The sequence below is a fragment of the Pagrus pagrus genome (genome assembly GCF_965226575.1).
Source record: "Pagrus pagrus genome assembly, chromosome: 10".
In the NCBI taxonomy this organism is placed as follows: Eukaryota; Metazoa; Chordata; class Actinopteri; order Spariformes; family Sparidae; genus Pagrus; species Pagrus pagrus.
In genome coordinates this window covers 2,134,767-2,151,097 of record NC_140194.1, presented here as the reverse complement: position 1 = coordinate 2,151,097, position 16,331 = coordinate 2,134,767, and the positions used below count along the sequence as shown (strand labels likewise).

Sequence of the window (16,331 nt, the reverse complement as noted above, 5' to 3'; positions counted from 1 at the left end):
AGCAACAGCCACTAATGTAAGTTTAGAAATGGAGTCGGCTAACATCAACTTAACGACCGGCTTCCAGCTCAACACAGGAGTCCCTCAGAGCCTCTTTAAAGAGCAGTTTTACATCACAAAAATGAAAAGGAAATCCGTTCAGTAGTTTTTGTGACAAACCAACAGTCGGACACGTGGGACAACAATAACCTCCTCGGACCCAGAAAGTCCACCGGAGACCAACTCATTCAGCTGAGGTGGAGCCCGAACCAGCGTGTGCTGTATCTATAACCTTATCATGGTATGAAAAACCTTATTACTGTTGTCAGTGTGAACATGTTAGCATGTTGACATTAGCATCCAGCCCCCACCATCCTCCTCCCTCTCACCAAGACCAAGATTATCCTGAGCTTCAGCATCAAAACTCTGAACGTAGCATGATGTCAGGTGGGGATGGATTGTTTTTAACCTAAATCCTGATTGTAGCTGCCAGAATCTTTCCACATGTATTCACTTCTGTCTGACCTGTGCAGTGCTGGTTTTATTCAGCTTGTGTTCAGACTTTCCTGCCGCTCCTCCCTTCAGACCTGCAGGGTGAACAGTTGTTTCCATCACAGTGTCTCCATCTGTGATGGCCGCCCAGTTTTCCCACTGACTCAGACCACAGTTTGACTCCAGTTAATCATTTCTGATCTCCCCTCGCTGCCTCACGCTCCACCTACACCTTTCATTTGGAGGAGATTTCTCCGTTTGTTCAGACATGTTGTTCAGGGGTCCCTGCTTGTTTCTTGTCCTTGTGTTTTGGGGTCGGGTCGGCGGCGGGCCCATGACAGACCCCCACCCAGACATGTCGGACCAGGAGCTGTTCTGGGGCTCCGACCAGTACGACTTCTCCGTGGTGCTTCGTGCTGCGGGGATCGAGTGTTTCTGGCACTTTGCTCACCGCGGAGAGAGTTTCTACCTGAACTTCATGGTAAGAAGAAACGCTGAGGCCTGGACACGTTTCTCTCAACGTCAGCAGATGTTTTCATGTTTACTTTGATTTCAAGCCCATTAACACGTGGATTTAATCTTCAGTATTTCTTTGTTTCAGTAGATAAACATCACAACATGTTTTTCTTCCCACTTTAAAGAAAAAGTTAAAAAAATGAAAAATGTAAACTCAGTCATCATCTCCTCGCTCCATGCTGATGGAAACTCAGGTGAAGTCTCGTAGTCCACAAAACATTTCTGGAGCTTCACAGCAAAAATGGCGTCGCAGCACAACTGAAGTAGCTGGAGACTTGTTTTGAAACGGGAAAAACACAACTTAAAAAACATAAAATGGCTCCACACAGCTCACCCAGGATAATCCAAATCTCCAGAAGCCTCGAGATCACAAACTGATTTGAAAAGATGTTGTTTACATCGTTTTTTAAGCCAAAATCTTCACTGTAGCTGTGAAGCTAAAAGCGTTAGCACACACCCCGTCTGAAGAGGATGCACGAGCTCGACCGCATGTCAAAGATGTAAATAATACACATGTATGTAACTCTGAGTTGTGCTGTCTGTCTGTAGGTCCAGTGGGTCACAGGTGTCGGCAATGACAGACACCTGTCTGTCAGCGTCAACGCCCCGAGCGGTCTGTTGGTGTCGACTGTTGATGATGCGAAGGGTCAGATCAACTTTGAGGCGAAGGAAACAGGTAGCTGTCTGTCCGTCTGTCTGTCCGTCTGTCTGTTTGAACACCGGTTTACTTTTTATCTGTTCGCTTCCTGTGAATGAAGCTGCACCGTGTCATGTTGTTGTGTACTGTGTGCTCAGTCGCTCTCGCTCCTTGTGTGTCCGTCCGTCCATCCGTCCAGGTTTCCATCAGATGTGTTTGAGCAACTTCCACAACCGCTTCGGCGCCATGCAGATCTTCCTCAGCTTCGGCGTTTACTACGACAGCTTCCAAGACCCCGGCAAGAGCAAGGAGGAAGAGAAGAAGAAGAAGGAGGAAGTCAGCAAAGACCTGAACAACACACTGACCGTCATAGAGGTACACACACACACACACACACACACACACTTGAGCTGAGCTGTAACTGTATATTAGTACAAAAGTAGTATAAGAAGTAGAGTCACGGCAGTACTTTGATTTGTGTGTTTTTGTGTCTCAGGATGCGAGTAACAGAGTGTCGAGCTCCGTCTTCCACATGTTTCGCTACTACACTTTTGGCCGCATGAGGAAGAGCGCCGACTACTTCCTGCTGCTGTCCAACTCCAAGTACATCACCTGGTGGTCGACGGTCCTCAGCCTCCTCATCGTCACCTCCGGCTACCTGCAGCTCCTCTTCCTCAAAAGACTCTTCATCACCAAGACGTGCACTGAGGCGGAGAAGCCGCGCTGCTGACGGACGCCGAGCGCTTCACAAACAGATCTGTGTTAAAACACTGAAATCTGTCTGCATGTGTGAAGGAAGGCTGGCGGCCATTTTCCTTCAGTGTTGTGTTTGTGTACTTTTATTCCTTTACACACGATAACAACACAAAAACTTACTTTCTTCTTCTACAAAAGAACATAAGTGTGATTTCTTTATCCAATATTCATTTGCTTTTGCTCTCTCTGTTAGATTTACACTTTTTAACTTCAAAATATTCTTCATGTTTGTTTCGGTTGATTTCTAATGTCGGACACTAAATGAGCAAACTTCACCAAAGAACTGAATAAAAGAATAAAAGTAATGTTTCCTCTTCCTCTGCATGCAGCCGATTATTGTAAACAATGTGTGTAAATCAGCCGATATGTTGATATTGGAACTTTTCTCTTCCTGATATCGGTATCGACATCGGCCCCAAGAGTCCAGTGTGTGTCTGTCTCTACACTGTCTGCACCTCTGACTGACAGAAACCGGCAGCGGCCTGTCGGACAGCAATGAGGGAGGTTACACAGATGAGTGGATGCAGGTTTAGCTCACCGTTAAAACAAACCGCTCTGACTCTGAGCTTCCAGGTGTTGCTGTGATTTGCCAGGACTGAGCTCTGAACAGGACGAGCAGGTTAAACAGTCAATTAAAAGTTGTTATTACAGTATGACTGTGGACAATAATAATTCTGGTAAACGACTGGTGCTACTTTCATTTACTAACCAGCACTCTTTGATTCAGACGAGCTGCTTGACATCAGGTAAATATACTTTTAAGATTTTGATCATTTTTAGCCAAACTCCATTTAAAACTCTTTTACTTTATCAAATATTTAAATTTAATTAATTTTTGCGGTGTCAGTTTTCACTGGATGAAAAGAAATGCTGATTTTTTAGCTTTCTGACAATTAATAGATTTTTAATATAATCCATTGGACAGTGACAGAGGGAGAGAGACGGTTATTACCAGTGTCGTAGAAAGTAATCAGAAGTTACACTCGAATAAAAGTAAAGATATTGTTTTAAAATATTACTTTGGTTAAAGCGAAAGTCTCTCAAACAAATAGTTCTTGACTTAAAGTCTTAAAGTAACAACTATGAAATGTATTTAAGTATTAAAAGTAATTTTCTGGCAATAAATGTACTTACGTTTTAAAAGAACAAGTACAAGTAATCGTTACATATATTTACATGTGTGAACTTCTCTGAATATTGAAATCAGTGTTTTGTTTTTGTTTTTTTATCTGATTGCTGAAGAAATTAATTAATTAAAAAATGTGTTACTTTGGCTCTGATGATGTAATCTGCAAAGTAACTACAGTACAGTAGTAACTAAATTAATCAAATAAATGTAGTGAGTAAAAAGTACAAAATGTGCAAGTAGCAGAAAATGGAAATACTCACCTAAAAGTATCAAAATTGTACTTAAAGGTTTGTAAAACGCTTTTTACGTCTCATTCTGACGCTTTGAGATTGAACATCGGGTCGGCCATCGTCCCAAAGTATCTTCAGTACTTGAGTAAATAATAAATATTAAAGAAGTTCCTCTCTAATGCAATATCGATGTGTTTCAATGTGTTTTTGACCATTTTTACACGTCAGCTCAGGTTTTATCTGTAAATTGTACAATTGTTTGTAGGACAAGAAAGAATGGTGAGAAAAATGTGGCCGAAGGAGTTTGAAACAAAGAACGACATAATAAAAGACTTAATTATTACTTTGGTCTCTGATCTTTTAAAACTCCACCCGCTCTCACACAATAGCCAGGTATCGGGAAGTATTCATGATTGACTCACTGTCCGTTCTGGGAAATTACAGGGATCAGTTAAGTACGGTGGCCCTGAGGGTTCAAAACACAGCAACATTTTAGGAAACACAACAACGTTTCTTTTTCTGATATGTTGTTGTGTTCGGACTACTTGACTATAAGCTATATACTTCATAAAATAGGAAAACCAAACCAAAAAGGTAGATGACATCGATGAGAGTTCACCTCAGTCTTCTGTCTCTGTCTCTACAGCTGATCATGGAACCAGGAGACGTACTCGCTGTCGTTGACTTGATCTTGTCTGTGTGCAAGACCATCTACAACATGGCTGACAATGCTAAGGCCAACAAGAAGCGCTGCCAACAAATCGCAGAGAGAGTCAAAGTTCTGGAGGACCTGGTCCGCACCATCAAGAAAAGAGACCGGAGCCGAATCTCTTCCTCTGTGTTCAAAGCTCTGAAGGAACTCCGCAGAAGTCTGGACTCTGCTGAGATCCTCATAATGCAATTTTCCAGAACCAGTGCCTTTTTGGGCTTCGTGACGTCCGGCAGACTTAAAGAAAGGTTCAATGACGTGGACAGCAGACTGACAGATAACCTGCAGGTCCTGTCTGGGGCTCTGCTGGTCGAGCAGGGGGACGTACTGCACAAAGTGTATAAAACCGTGAGAGGACAAAAACATCCTCCAACTCGATCCACATCACCAACACCTTCATCTCTCTGGAGCATCACGCCGCCCGTTCAAACGTCCATCCCCACAGCCGCCACGCCTGCAGGCTGCATCATGTCCCCGATGCAGATGTGCAGCCCCGTGACTCTCACGCCTGTCAGATGCATCATGGCCCCCGTGCCAGTATCCAGCTTCATGACCCCCATGTCTCTACCAGGAACCATGACCCCCGTCAGTTTCTCCACCACCGTCGTCTCCAAGAACGTAAGGGTGTCACCTGATGTCATCAAGTCCCTCACAGGCCAACAGTCTGTCTTTAGCATCAATCCCCCCATGACTTTCTCAACACAGAATCTGTTCTAAGATGTCAGGCGGTCGACAACATCACACCGTGTCTCTGGTGTTGTAGCCCCCATTTGTTACCCTGGAGACCTGAGGCCTCCACAGCAAAAAAACACTCTCATTCTAACGAGTTATTCAGTTGCATCTTCAACCCTTTTTGAGTAGTATTTTTATCATTTACAACAAAGGTGCAGAGCCAAAGTAAATCCAGAGCGTTGTCGGGCTGGGTACCAAACTTATGAGTACTGATTCACAATAAATCAAACAGCACCTCATAGAGCATCTCTGGAGGTAGAAAGGAAGAGAGGCGACACTCGCTGAATTATCTGTGCTGCGAAAATGCAAAGTTGACCAGGGCAACGCATCTCACCCGAAGACACGCCTGGTCAAACATCAAACAAAGCCTTTTTTTTTGCAGAAGTGGTATTTTATTTTAACACTTTAAGCACATTTTTGTACTTGTTCTTGAGTAAGATTTTAGATGCAGGACTTTTACTCAATACATCTTCCACCAATGGTCTTCCTCTGTTTGGGTGTGTATGTATCTTATCTATTTATGTATGTATGTAACTAATATTGTGTGTATTTTTATGATTGTTGAATAAATCCTTCTGTGTTTCCACTCTGTTATTTCTGCTTTATCAGGAGACGTTTGCCTTGATGGCTTTTCTGCAGAAAACCATTTCAGAGGTCAGGTGACATAAGATGAGACACACATTTAAAGGGGCACTATGTAGTTTTGTAGAAGAAATTCAAAGTCAGAGGCTGTTCTCCATAAACAAAGTAAAACAGTATGAATTGTGTTGTCCTTTAAGGTCAGTTTGCTTATTCAGTTTATTCAGTCATGAAAACAAAGAGAGTTTGTTTGTTTAGTTTGTTCAGCCAATGAGGATCTTCCTCTGCTCATTAACATTTCATCCCCAAAGCTACAGACTGCTCCTTTAACTTAATGTCATGTTAATGTTAAATACAGCCCGAGGAGTGAGTTTCATGGGATCCGTTGAGACTTTCTGTCGTGATTTATCCATGGACGTCTGGTCACTAGCACAGTGTGTGATCGTGGTTGGGTTACACTGATTTGTTATCAAGCGTGCAGGTGTGTAGACGTGTGATGTGGTTAATAATTGCTTCTGTTGATATCTGAGAATCAACAGAAGAAAGCCTCAGGCTCCTTCACGTCCTCCACATCGAGCTGCAGTCATGCTGTTGAACACTCTGCTCGTGGTGCTGAGCTCTCAGTGCGTCTGGGCCAGAAAGTCTGAACCTTCCTTCGATGAGGCGGACACGGGGTTTTTCAGGGGATCAGATAAATATGACTTTGCCGTCGAGGTTCCTGCTGCAGGGGTGGAGTGTTTCTGGCACTTTGCCCACCAGAGTGGAAGCTTCTATCTGATGTACATGGTGAGAAGACCACCTGCAGGACCAGGTTTCATCTCGTCTGCACAGATGAATGTGTTTATAATTCTATGTACTGTCTGTTTGAATGCACAGTCTGGTATGTTTTGTGCCTTTGTGCCACATCAGGCTTATCACACTGGTTTTCAAGGTGATCTGGTTTGACTTGTGGTCATTGTTGGTGGATAAGTGTGTGCAAAGGTCTCACATACAAATACAGACTTGTGTTAACTTGATTTGGCAGTTGATAATTTAAGAAAAGACATCAGATCTGTAGAATAAATGTTGGTATTGTTCCTACAGTGTTCAGCTGTTTTTAACCCAACTGCCAGAATAAATGTTCACAGTGTTGTTTCTGCAGACCACAGATATGTTGAAACTTGACATTTCTTTATGGTTAACCTTAAGAGTTATTCCCAACCTCTGTTCAAAAATACTCTGGTTTGTTACCATGCAGGTGGCTGGAAAATGTCCGGACATCATCTTTAAAATGTCCCGTAGTCTTCTTCAAAATACCTCGTTTGTCACCACAATGACTGCTGGGAAATGCCTTGACAGTCTTTTCATGGGACTTGCTGATTTTTAACTGTGTGAATGTGACCACAGGTACAGTGGGTGACAGGGATGGCCAATGATCAGCGCCTTTTTGTGACAGTCAACTCACCAGTGGGCTCTCTCATGGCTTCAAAGAACCAGGCTGTCGGACAGATGAACTTCCAGACTGAGGTGACAGGTAGGACCATCAGAAACACCACAGTCCATTATGCATCCAAAAAATGTTATATTGTCTCGTGGTAACTGCAGTCCCCTTCCAAAAGGTTTTTATCGGATGTGTTTTGGGAACCACAACAACAAGTTTGGAGGCATCAGGGTCTTTATGAACTTTGGCGTCATCTACGAAGGCTTTGAGGAGTCGCAGAGAGAGTTGGAGGAAGGAGAGAAAGTCCTCAACAGCACTTTGGCCGGTATTGAGGTATTTGTTGCAGTTCCAGTCTCTGGGATTTTAGACATAGTTGTAACTGAACAAGGAACCAAATGCTGCATCATTTGTTTAAAATATAATTAGCAATAAAAAACAAGGTGTCGTCTGCATAATGAGATACAGAACAAGTGGTGTTACTGAAAGTTATGGGGCGATAGACAGATGTTGGTAGTCATAGATGCTTCATTACTTTGTGAATATAAGGTGCACCCATCTGTCTCGTCTACCTTTATGAAAATGTCACGTTAAATGTGGATTTCTCATGTGTAAAGACAAATTGAATATTTTCATGTTATTGGCTACGTTTAAAATATGAACTGAAATTTTAACATGTGAAAAGAAAATTATGTCACATGTGAACTGGACACTTTCATAAGTGTTTGGCTTTTTTCATCTATGACTGAACTCCCACACGTGTATTCACATTTTCACGTGTGATGACAAACATTTATAGGTGATTGGCTTTTTTCAAATGTGGATAAGAAATTCCTTAAGTAGAAACAAAACATGGCGCATTAAAACACATGAAAAGTGGTTGTTTTTAACATGTGAAAAGAAAATAATGACACAAGTGAACTGAACATTAACAAAACTGATTGAAGTATTTTTTTTATTTTACATATGAATGAGTGAAAATGTCCACATAAGAAATTCACATTTTCATAATCTGTTGCACACTACGACTCAAGTTACATTCAAATGACATGAAACTTTACGATGTCCCATGTTTGGTGTAGGAGAGTGTACAGAGGCTCCAGAATCAGATCTTCCACGTGTGGCGTCATTACAACTTTGCCCGCATGAGGAAAGGGAAGGATCACCACCTCCTCCTGTCCAACCTCAACTACGTCACCTGGTGGTCGGCGGCCCAAAGCTTCATCATCCTCGTGTCCGGATACCTGCAGCTCGTCGTCCTCAAAAGACTTTTCCGCACAGACTCCAGCAGGCCGCGATGCTGAGAGCAGACATCCACACCTACAGATGATGCTGTGATTTCTACTTTCTCATATCATTTTCTGTTGATGCATTTTTGGAAGAGATGACGCTGCACACAATCTGAAGCTAGCAGCTAAAACACCTCAGTGATAAGAGATATTTAATTCTCTTGTGTGTACAAACCAACAGCTCATCCTTAAACACAGCAGGTCACCTGTTTATCTGAAAGGTGATCGTCTTTGGGAATGTTTAGGAAAATAAAGAAATCCACCTGGTCGAGCTGGGTGTAACGGACTGTTCAGCTGGGTTACCTCCCGGACAGGTCCGAGCTTTTGTTGGGCCAATTTTTAAATGATGTCTTAAGGTGCCAAAATAAAATCAACTTCTCTTCTCAAAGATTTAGTGATCTCATTTTCCATCCTAAACATTTTAATGTTGGAGTAACAATACCACAATTAGAAAATACTCTATTACAAGGAAAAGTCTTGCATTTTAATCAACTTGTCAGCCAGAATAAATGTTGGTGATGTACGAAACTTTACATTCTTCATGTTGTAACTATATATTTGTATCAGTTCAGTTTCCAGTTGATGTCGTGACAGCACTGTGTTTTTGGTCTGGTTAGTTTTAGGCACTTAAACCACTTGGTTGGGGTTTCTGATGCTACAAACAGCTGGAAAATGTCCAGAGGTCAAGATAAAAACGTCCAGCCGCTCAGGATTGCAGTTGTTAAGATACTGGTATGAACAGTGGTCCGTCACTTGACAGCCGTCTTGTCAAACGGTCACGAGGAGCCAGTTACAACAAGTTTTGCATTTAGTTTTTGGGCTCCTTCTGTGTCATGATATATAACATTTACATTTAGCAGAGGCTTTTGTCGAAAGCCACTTACAATAAGTACATTTGTCACCACAACATATCACTGTCGATAAAGTAAGAATGAAAAAATAGAAACAATGTTCGAGCCCTCATCTGAGCACAGTAGCTGCTATTTATCAAACATACCTTAAGTGCATAAGTGCGATGATTTAAGTGCTGAGGGGAGGGAGGGAGGGAGGGAGTCATGCTATGCTGCAACAGGAAGCCAGAGGAGGTCACGGAGGAGGGGGGTCACATGGGAGGATTTGGGTAGATTGAAAACGAGGCTGGGAGTCCAGCCAAGAGACAGTTGCAGTACTCCAGGCGGGAGATGACCAGCGCTTGGACCAGGAGTTGCGTTGCGTCCTTTGTGAGGAAAGACCGGATCCTGCGGATGTTGTAGAGGGCAAATCTGCAGGATCGGGCCACAGCAGTGATGTTGGGGGTGCAGGATGGTCCGTCGTCGAGGATTACGCACAGGTTCCTCGCAGTCGATGAAGGCGGTACTGTGACGTCCTCGACAGTGGCTGACAGGTCCATGTGAGGGCAGTCTTTCCCTTATTATACGAGATCATTTTAAGTGTTTGTTATTTAAATGAAGCAATCTGAGAAGCTGCCGACAACACAAACACATCTAACGTGCAACAAGAGGCAACGACTAGACACAAACCTGAGCTCATTACAACCCACATATCTGGTGCCAATGGACTGTAGCTCTTATGACTTCAAACAGGATGAGCAGGTTTAACAAAGAAATGTTTTGTCTGCGGCGCTGCGTTTGCACATCATCAAAGATGCCAGGGATGTTTCATATGAAACACCTGAGAGGAACAGGGAAGGTTGTTTGCACATAAGTACTTGGATTGTCTCTCTCTGGCCTGCTTGGATCCGCACGGATCAACAGGTAAATAATCTCTTAAGGTTTTTTAATCATTTAACTGAATGTCGTTGCTCTCAGGTGAAAATCTCCAAAATGTCTTTTCATTGGCTAAAGCTTGATGACATGTCTTTCATTTAACACAGTTGATTTTTTAATGGTTGATTTTGCTTAAGAAGAGAAGAATTCATGTAGAAATTTACATTTAGTAGTTTTTCAAGTCAACTTTTTTAAAATGATGGACGTTGAAACTTGGTTTGCTGGCTGTAAATTCAAAGTTAATCTGAAGCTGATTCGAGGCTTTAGCAGTCCAGAGTGACAGTTACACAACTAATTAATTAATTAATTAATTAATCCATTTAATCAAACTGCTGAAGCTTCAGATTAACTTGTTTTTAATTAATCTTTTCTTCTCAATCTTGTATAAACAGGAGGGAGAAACGCCTGTTTAGATATGTGTGAAATGTAAAACTCTCCTTTAATCATTAGTTAAACAAAACATAATTAATTACTTAAATCAATTAAAAGCCCAATTTGGAGATACAAGTAATGTACATTGTGTAAAGAGGTAGACTGATACTGCACACGTACAAGAAATGTGTTAAAGTGTTACTGGTGCTCTCTCCTGAAAGAAAGCATCAGGAAGTTTCTCTGTGGGACGTATTCAGTCACGTTTGCACTCAAACTCAACAGCAATGCTCAGGACAGTTTCTCAGGATAATCTATAGACATGGACACAGGAAGTAAAGGTGCTGAGGGGGCTGCAGCACCCAAAAAAGGCATAACTGTCAAAAACCTTTCACTGATACAAAACTTCCTTTGATTGTGAATCCTAATGTTACGTGACACTTCTCTGGTTAATCTGCCAAATGTATGAACTACACTGAAGACTGGAGTCTCTGTCAGCTGTGACAAACAGGCACATATGTTTTCTATATTCGTGTATAACATTTGCCGAATTTACAAGAAGGACCAAATAATTGAGAATTCATCGTGGAAAGTGTTAAACAAAGTTTATAAAGCTTCTCCAAACTCAACAACACACAAAGTTGAGAGATTTTATAAGGGAGTCTGGGGAATTCCTCTCCGTCTTCATCTCCTTGCTGTTGTCGACTGCAGGCGGTGGAGCTGCTGTATGTTGGTTTTCACATATGCATTTTTCTTAATAGCTTTTAGATAAGAGTTGTCCTTGATACAAAGAACACATTCATTCATACAACATCATTATGCAAAAAGACTACTGTGACTTCCAGCGTCTCTGTCCACAGGCTTTGTGTTGTGAGCAGTTTCATGCAGCTCAAACCGAAACATTTTCAACTTGAATATCCACATTTTAACTGCCAACCATCCTACACAGACAGCGTGTGTTCACATCCACTCTTATCTTTTAACGTTGTAATCATGCCATCTTTAAGATTTGACTTCCGACTCAGACAGATTTTGATTTCTCTGAAATGGTTTTAAAACTCAAGCAGTGTGGTAATCTTTATGTGGAGACTCTGCTCCACATTACTGACTCTTGAAGAAATGCTTTGGTCAGAAATGTTCTCCATGAATGTATTTATGCATCGTCATGTTTTTCTTAATTCAGCCTGGTTGGGCTCACTTCACTGTGGCACCACCTAACTGCCTCTCTGTCTCTGCAGCTAATCATGGAAGTGGTCAGGGCCGTGGGTCAAGCAGGAGATTTCGTGGGTGCATTCCAGTGTGTCATATCTTTGTGCACGACCATCTACGAGATGGCTCAGAATGCGAAGGCCAACAAGGACCGTTGCCAGCGAGTCGCCAAGAGAGTCAAAGCCCTGCACGAGCTGGTTCTCACCATCAAACAAAGGGGGCCTGGTCGAATCTCCGTCAACGTGGAGAACGCTCTGAAGGAGCTCCACGGTACTCTGGCTGCTGCCCAGCAGCTGGTGATGAAATTTTCCCGAACTAAAGCTGTAATGAGCTTCATAAAGGGTTCTTCCCTTGAAGAGAAATTCAACGAGATAAACGAAAGACTGTCTGATAACTTCCAGGTCCTGTCTGGGGCTCTCCAGGTCCAGCATGGGGATGTGCTGCACAAAGTGTATGAAACTGTATCAGGAAGGAAACAGGAAGAGGAATATTGCAGTGGACAAGCCAGCTGCTTCAGCCCCACAGCTCCCACGCCCCCCATGTCAATGTATAGCCCCACATCTCCCACGCCTGTCTCCATGCCTGTACCCCAAGTCTTTGCCCCCACGCCTGTCTCCATGCCTCCACCCGCAGGCTTTGCCCCCATGCCTGTCTCCATGCCTCCACCCGCAGGCTTTGCCCCCATGCCTGTCTCCACCCCCATTGTCTCCCGGCCTGTCTTTGCTCCATTATCCCCTACTGTTATCTCCTCCACCATGGCCTTCAGACCTGTCATAAGGACCTTTGCTCCAGTGCGAGCACCCGTTGCCGTTGTAAGAAGCTATGTGGTTAACAACTCTTATTTTCCTTAAAACAATGTGAACACAGTGTAAGAAGTGTGACGTGTGAGGACAAAGAGGGACGACCAGGAGAGAGAGGGCTCTGACCAGATCTCTAGAGCTGTAAACACTATTTGTTTCTCTGGAGACTTAAAGATATAATAGATAAAGTTTCTTCAATACACTAAACTTAACAATGTGTTTGGTGACATATTCAAGTTTATCAACTGCTGGAAGTGTCTCCGACCCATTTTGTTTTACCTGTTGGTGCCTGTACAGTTGTTATAATAAAAGCAGGGAACGTATTAAAAACTGTTGAAAACATCTGTTTGTTTTTCTTCTCGGGCATGTGACAGCATCACAGCAATTCAGCAACATACTTTTTTCATTTTACAGGCCAGATAAGAGCCGGCTTCATTTACTTCTTGTTGTTTGAGTGCTTGAGTATAACTATAAAGTCTACATCGAACGTCTCGGTACCAACATCAAGGAGCACTTGTGAGATTTCTGCAGAGGTGCGAGCGTCAGTTCAGATCTCACTCAGTAAAATAAAGTTGGAACACGGCATAAACAAAATATTTTATTTTTTAATTTTAGAGTGACAGTGACAATAAAGTGCAGCAGAGAAAGTTAGAGAAGTTTTATTCGAGACATTTAGGACGAATCCCCAAATTAGCCACTTTAGCACATTTTTGCACCATCTGTGTCATTTAAGTTTCCTCATGTTGCAGCCAGGAAACATACAAACATTCAGTCCATGTAAGTACGACTGTTTCTGTCCTCAGATCTGTAGAGTCTCAGCTGATATGCGGCATATGGTTTGTGTTTTGTTTTGTGGGCAGGCTCAGTTTTTGTTGCTTCTGCTTTCGTTTCTCGGTGTTGGAATGTTTTGTTGTGGGTAGAGATTGTTACGATGTGCTTTTATCTGGGCTTCTTCCTGTTAACTGGATATGCTGCATGACTATGTTGCTACATGATTAGCACGCCCTTTATGCTGTGTTGTGTAATATGACACCCCGCCTGTGCAGGGGGCGCTAGAGTTCTAGATGTTAATCCAGTTGAGCTCCAACATGGTGCATCAGTCCTTCTTACAGTGAGATAATGTCGTGTTATTGAAGGTCTGAGCAGCTGATATGAGCTAAACCAGTTGCTCCTGGTTTGTACAGATGAAGTGACGTATGATGACGCCCTCTAGTGGAGCTCATAACAAACTGCAGCCTGTGGCCACACGAGGAAGTGCTCTTAATAAGTAACTGCACATGATGCTGCAGCAGATGAGATGCAGGAATCTGTGACACTCGTATCTTGATACTGTCATGTCGATCTCTATAAAATGGAAAGTTCTCGTTCATGGTCCCTCCCTCGTCATAATTTAGTATTTAGAAACATCTAAATAGGTTCCCAGGCAGGCGACACGTTACAGGCCATGTTAAAGTAATTAAAGCAAATTATTTTTATTTCCATGCTCTTATTCATGTTGAAAGAAACAATGCCACACTTTACAGAAAAAAGGGGTCCCCATGACACTGTTTGAAGCTAGAAAGATGGCAGGGTCCGCCACATACAAACAAAGTAAAACAGTATAAATTGTGTTGTCCTTTAAGGTCAGTTTGTTTATTCAGTTTATTCAGTCATGAAAACAAAGAGAGTTTGTTGATTTAGTTTGTTTAGGCAGTAAAAAAAAAAATCATCCTGTCTCTGCTCATTAACGTTTCTTCAACAAAACTACAGACTGCTCCTTTAATTATTTGCTAAGGGAAGATTGAACAATGTAAAATCAAAGTCAATAATCAATTATGAATATTAAAGTATATCAACAAAGATACAGAAAGTTCTCAAAGGTAAATAAATGAAGGCCAACACAACATAAAGTGAGCCCGCGAGTCATTTTAGGATAACGATCTATAAATATTCTGTTTTATCATGTTCACATGAATGTTTCCTGAATTTTAAAGCTACAAATTATGTGCAAACAATGAAGCATTTCTGTGATTCTGTTTTACATTTATTTTGCACGACAACCTGCATCTCAATCACTGAGATGTTGATTATTACTGTAGGATCTGACACACGTCATGAAGACTTCTGTGTCTGTTATCTAACCCAACCAGCATCTGTACTGAACTCAGCCCTCGGCCCTCCCATGAGGCTTTGACAGCGTGCCAGTGACAAAGACTCTGCTCCTCTTTATTGCAGCACACAGTAGGTCGTCTTCTTCATACACTAATTTCGATTCAGCTCTTTGCTGTATGTTGCCAACTTGTTTTCCAGTTTGGCCAGTTTCTTCCCCTGGTGGACATGCACAGCCGCAGAGAGCATCACAAAGGCATCAGTGAGACTTTTGTTCAGGTGGTCAAATTCTAATTGGTGGCTGTTGGAATACATCCATTTAGTCACCCTGTATGCCTGGGTGTATTTCTTGATCACTTCATCAGCTGATAACATATCCTTGTTGAGCTTCTCCAAAGCTTCTTTCAGATCATCAGACAGTTCATCTGGCTCCTCCTGTGAGATGAAACGCACCAGGTTCTCCAGGGCTTCAAGTCTCTGCAGAAGGTGGGGGGGGCGTTCTTTGTTTTTCTTTATCCTTTCAATTATGTCGTAGATGCCAATGGGATTGATAAATTCCATGATCAGCTGGAGAAACAGTTAGCATGGAACAATAGACTGTTATTAATCACACATTAATGGGAACATTAATTCCTGTTGAGGCAATTGTTTTGATCAGTGTGTCAGTATCCTGCTCACAAATATTAAACGTTTTTTATTTAAAACACAATGATGTTTTATGATGACCATGATACATAATTTCTAATGATGTGTGAATTGTCTTTTAGAGGAACAAACTAAATATCATCAGAAGACTTAAGGACAACAAAATAAAGTGAATAAATCATCATTTTAAAACTGTAACAAAATAATAAAAGACCTGAATAACATTAAAATTATATTATGTCAAGAATTCTAAAAAAAAAAAAAAAAAGGAGGTCATGAAATGTCTTTAAAAACCAGAGAATAAACCTTAACCTTTTCTCTGCGCAAGGACAAACTTCATGTTTTATGCCCTACTAAACATTTACATTTTACATTTCAGGGCATTTAGCAGACGCTTTTGTCCAAAGCGACTTACAGTAATTCATACACTGATGGCGGTGGCTGCCATGCAAGGTGCTGACCAGCACATCAGGAGCAGTTTGGGTTCAGTATCTTGCTCAGGGACACTTCGACATGCAGACCAGGGGAATCAACCAGCGACCTTCCGATAACAAGACGCTGGCTCTACCCCTGAGCCACAGCCATCCCTAAACAAACAAATGTATTTCTCTTTTTCATCCATTGAACATTTTCTGTCATTTTCCAACATCAAATGCATATGCAGAAACTGATCTGCTTTGCATACTGAACTGATGGTAAATTTATTTTCAGTACATCAGTCCCAACGCCCACAGCAGTACAATGTACACGTTCCTGATTTTTGCCCACATGAATGTAGCCTACCTGTACTTCTTATTGTGCATTTGCTACCTGATTAAAGAGTCACTAAATGCTTAATCAAACCAAAATGTAAACGGTGCATACATTTCATAGTTGAAACTGATTAACTGATAAAAAGGACACTAAGGTGTTTGCTGCAGTTCAAATGACACCAAGTACTTTCAGTAATAACACTGAGCCTTCTTCTTACAACAGAATTGTAAAGTAAT

At 42.0% G+C, this 16,331-nt stretch overlaps 3 protein-coding genes across 3 annotated transcripts in view; 2 read left to right on the top strand and 1 right to left on the bottom strand.

The window, feature by feature from the left end:
• Positions 1 to 16,331, bottom strand: part of iqub (IQ motif and ubiquitin domain containing) — a 270,442-nt gene that overhangs the window by 212,441 nt on the left and 41,670 nt on the right. The window lies entirely within an intron of this gene.
• On the top strand, positions 557 to 2,683 carry LOC311263809 (transmembrane emp24 domain-containing protein 6-like). The gene is made up of 4 exons (XM_084364131.1): positions 557 to 952; positions 1,537 to 1,663; positions 1,824 to 1,999; positions 2,121 to 2,683. The coding sequence occupies exons 1-4, from the start codon at positions 740 to 742 to the stop codon at positions 2,352 to 2,354; spliced, it is 750 nt and encodes a 249-aa protein (XP_084220257.1). The 5' UTR covers positions 557 to 739; the 3' UTR covers positions 2,355 to 2,683.
• Positions 6,345 to 8,563, top strand: LOC311263586 (transmembrane emp24 domain-containing protein 6-like; the record flags this gene model as incomplete). The annotated part of the gene is made up of 4 exons (XM_084363770.1): positions 6,345 to 6,545; positions 7,146 to 7,272; positions 7,358 to 7,512; positions 8,259 to 8,563. 4 exons carry the CDS (start codon positions 6,345 to 6,347, stop codon positions 8,478 to 8,480), a joined length of 705 nt encoding a protein of 234 aa, XP_084219896.1. The 3' UTR covers positions 8,481 to 8,563.

What these genes read in the sequence shown, in the direction of transcription:
- LOC311263809 (XM_084364131.1), top strand. Translation starts at nt 740, where the DNA reads ATGTTGTTCAGGGGTCCCTGCTTGTTTCTTGTCCTTGTGTTTTGGGGT. An exon ending in CTTTGAGGCGAAGGAAACAG is followed by an intron (nt 1,664 to 1,823) that starts GTAGCTGTCTGT and finishes CCATCCGTCCAG; the next exon opens with GTTTCCATCAGATGTGTTTG. An exon ending in ACACACTGACCGTCATAGAG is followed by an intron (nt 2,000 to 2,120) that starts GTACACACACAC and finishes TTTGTGTCTCAG; the next exon opens with GATGCGAGTAACAGAGTGTC.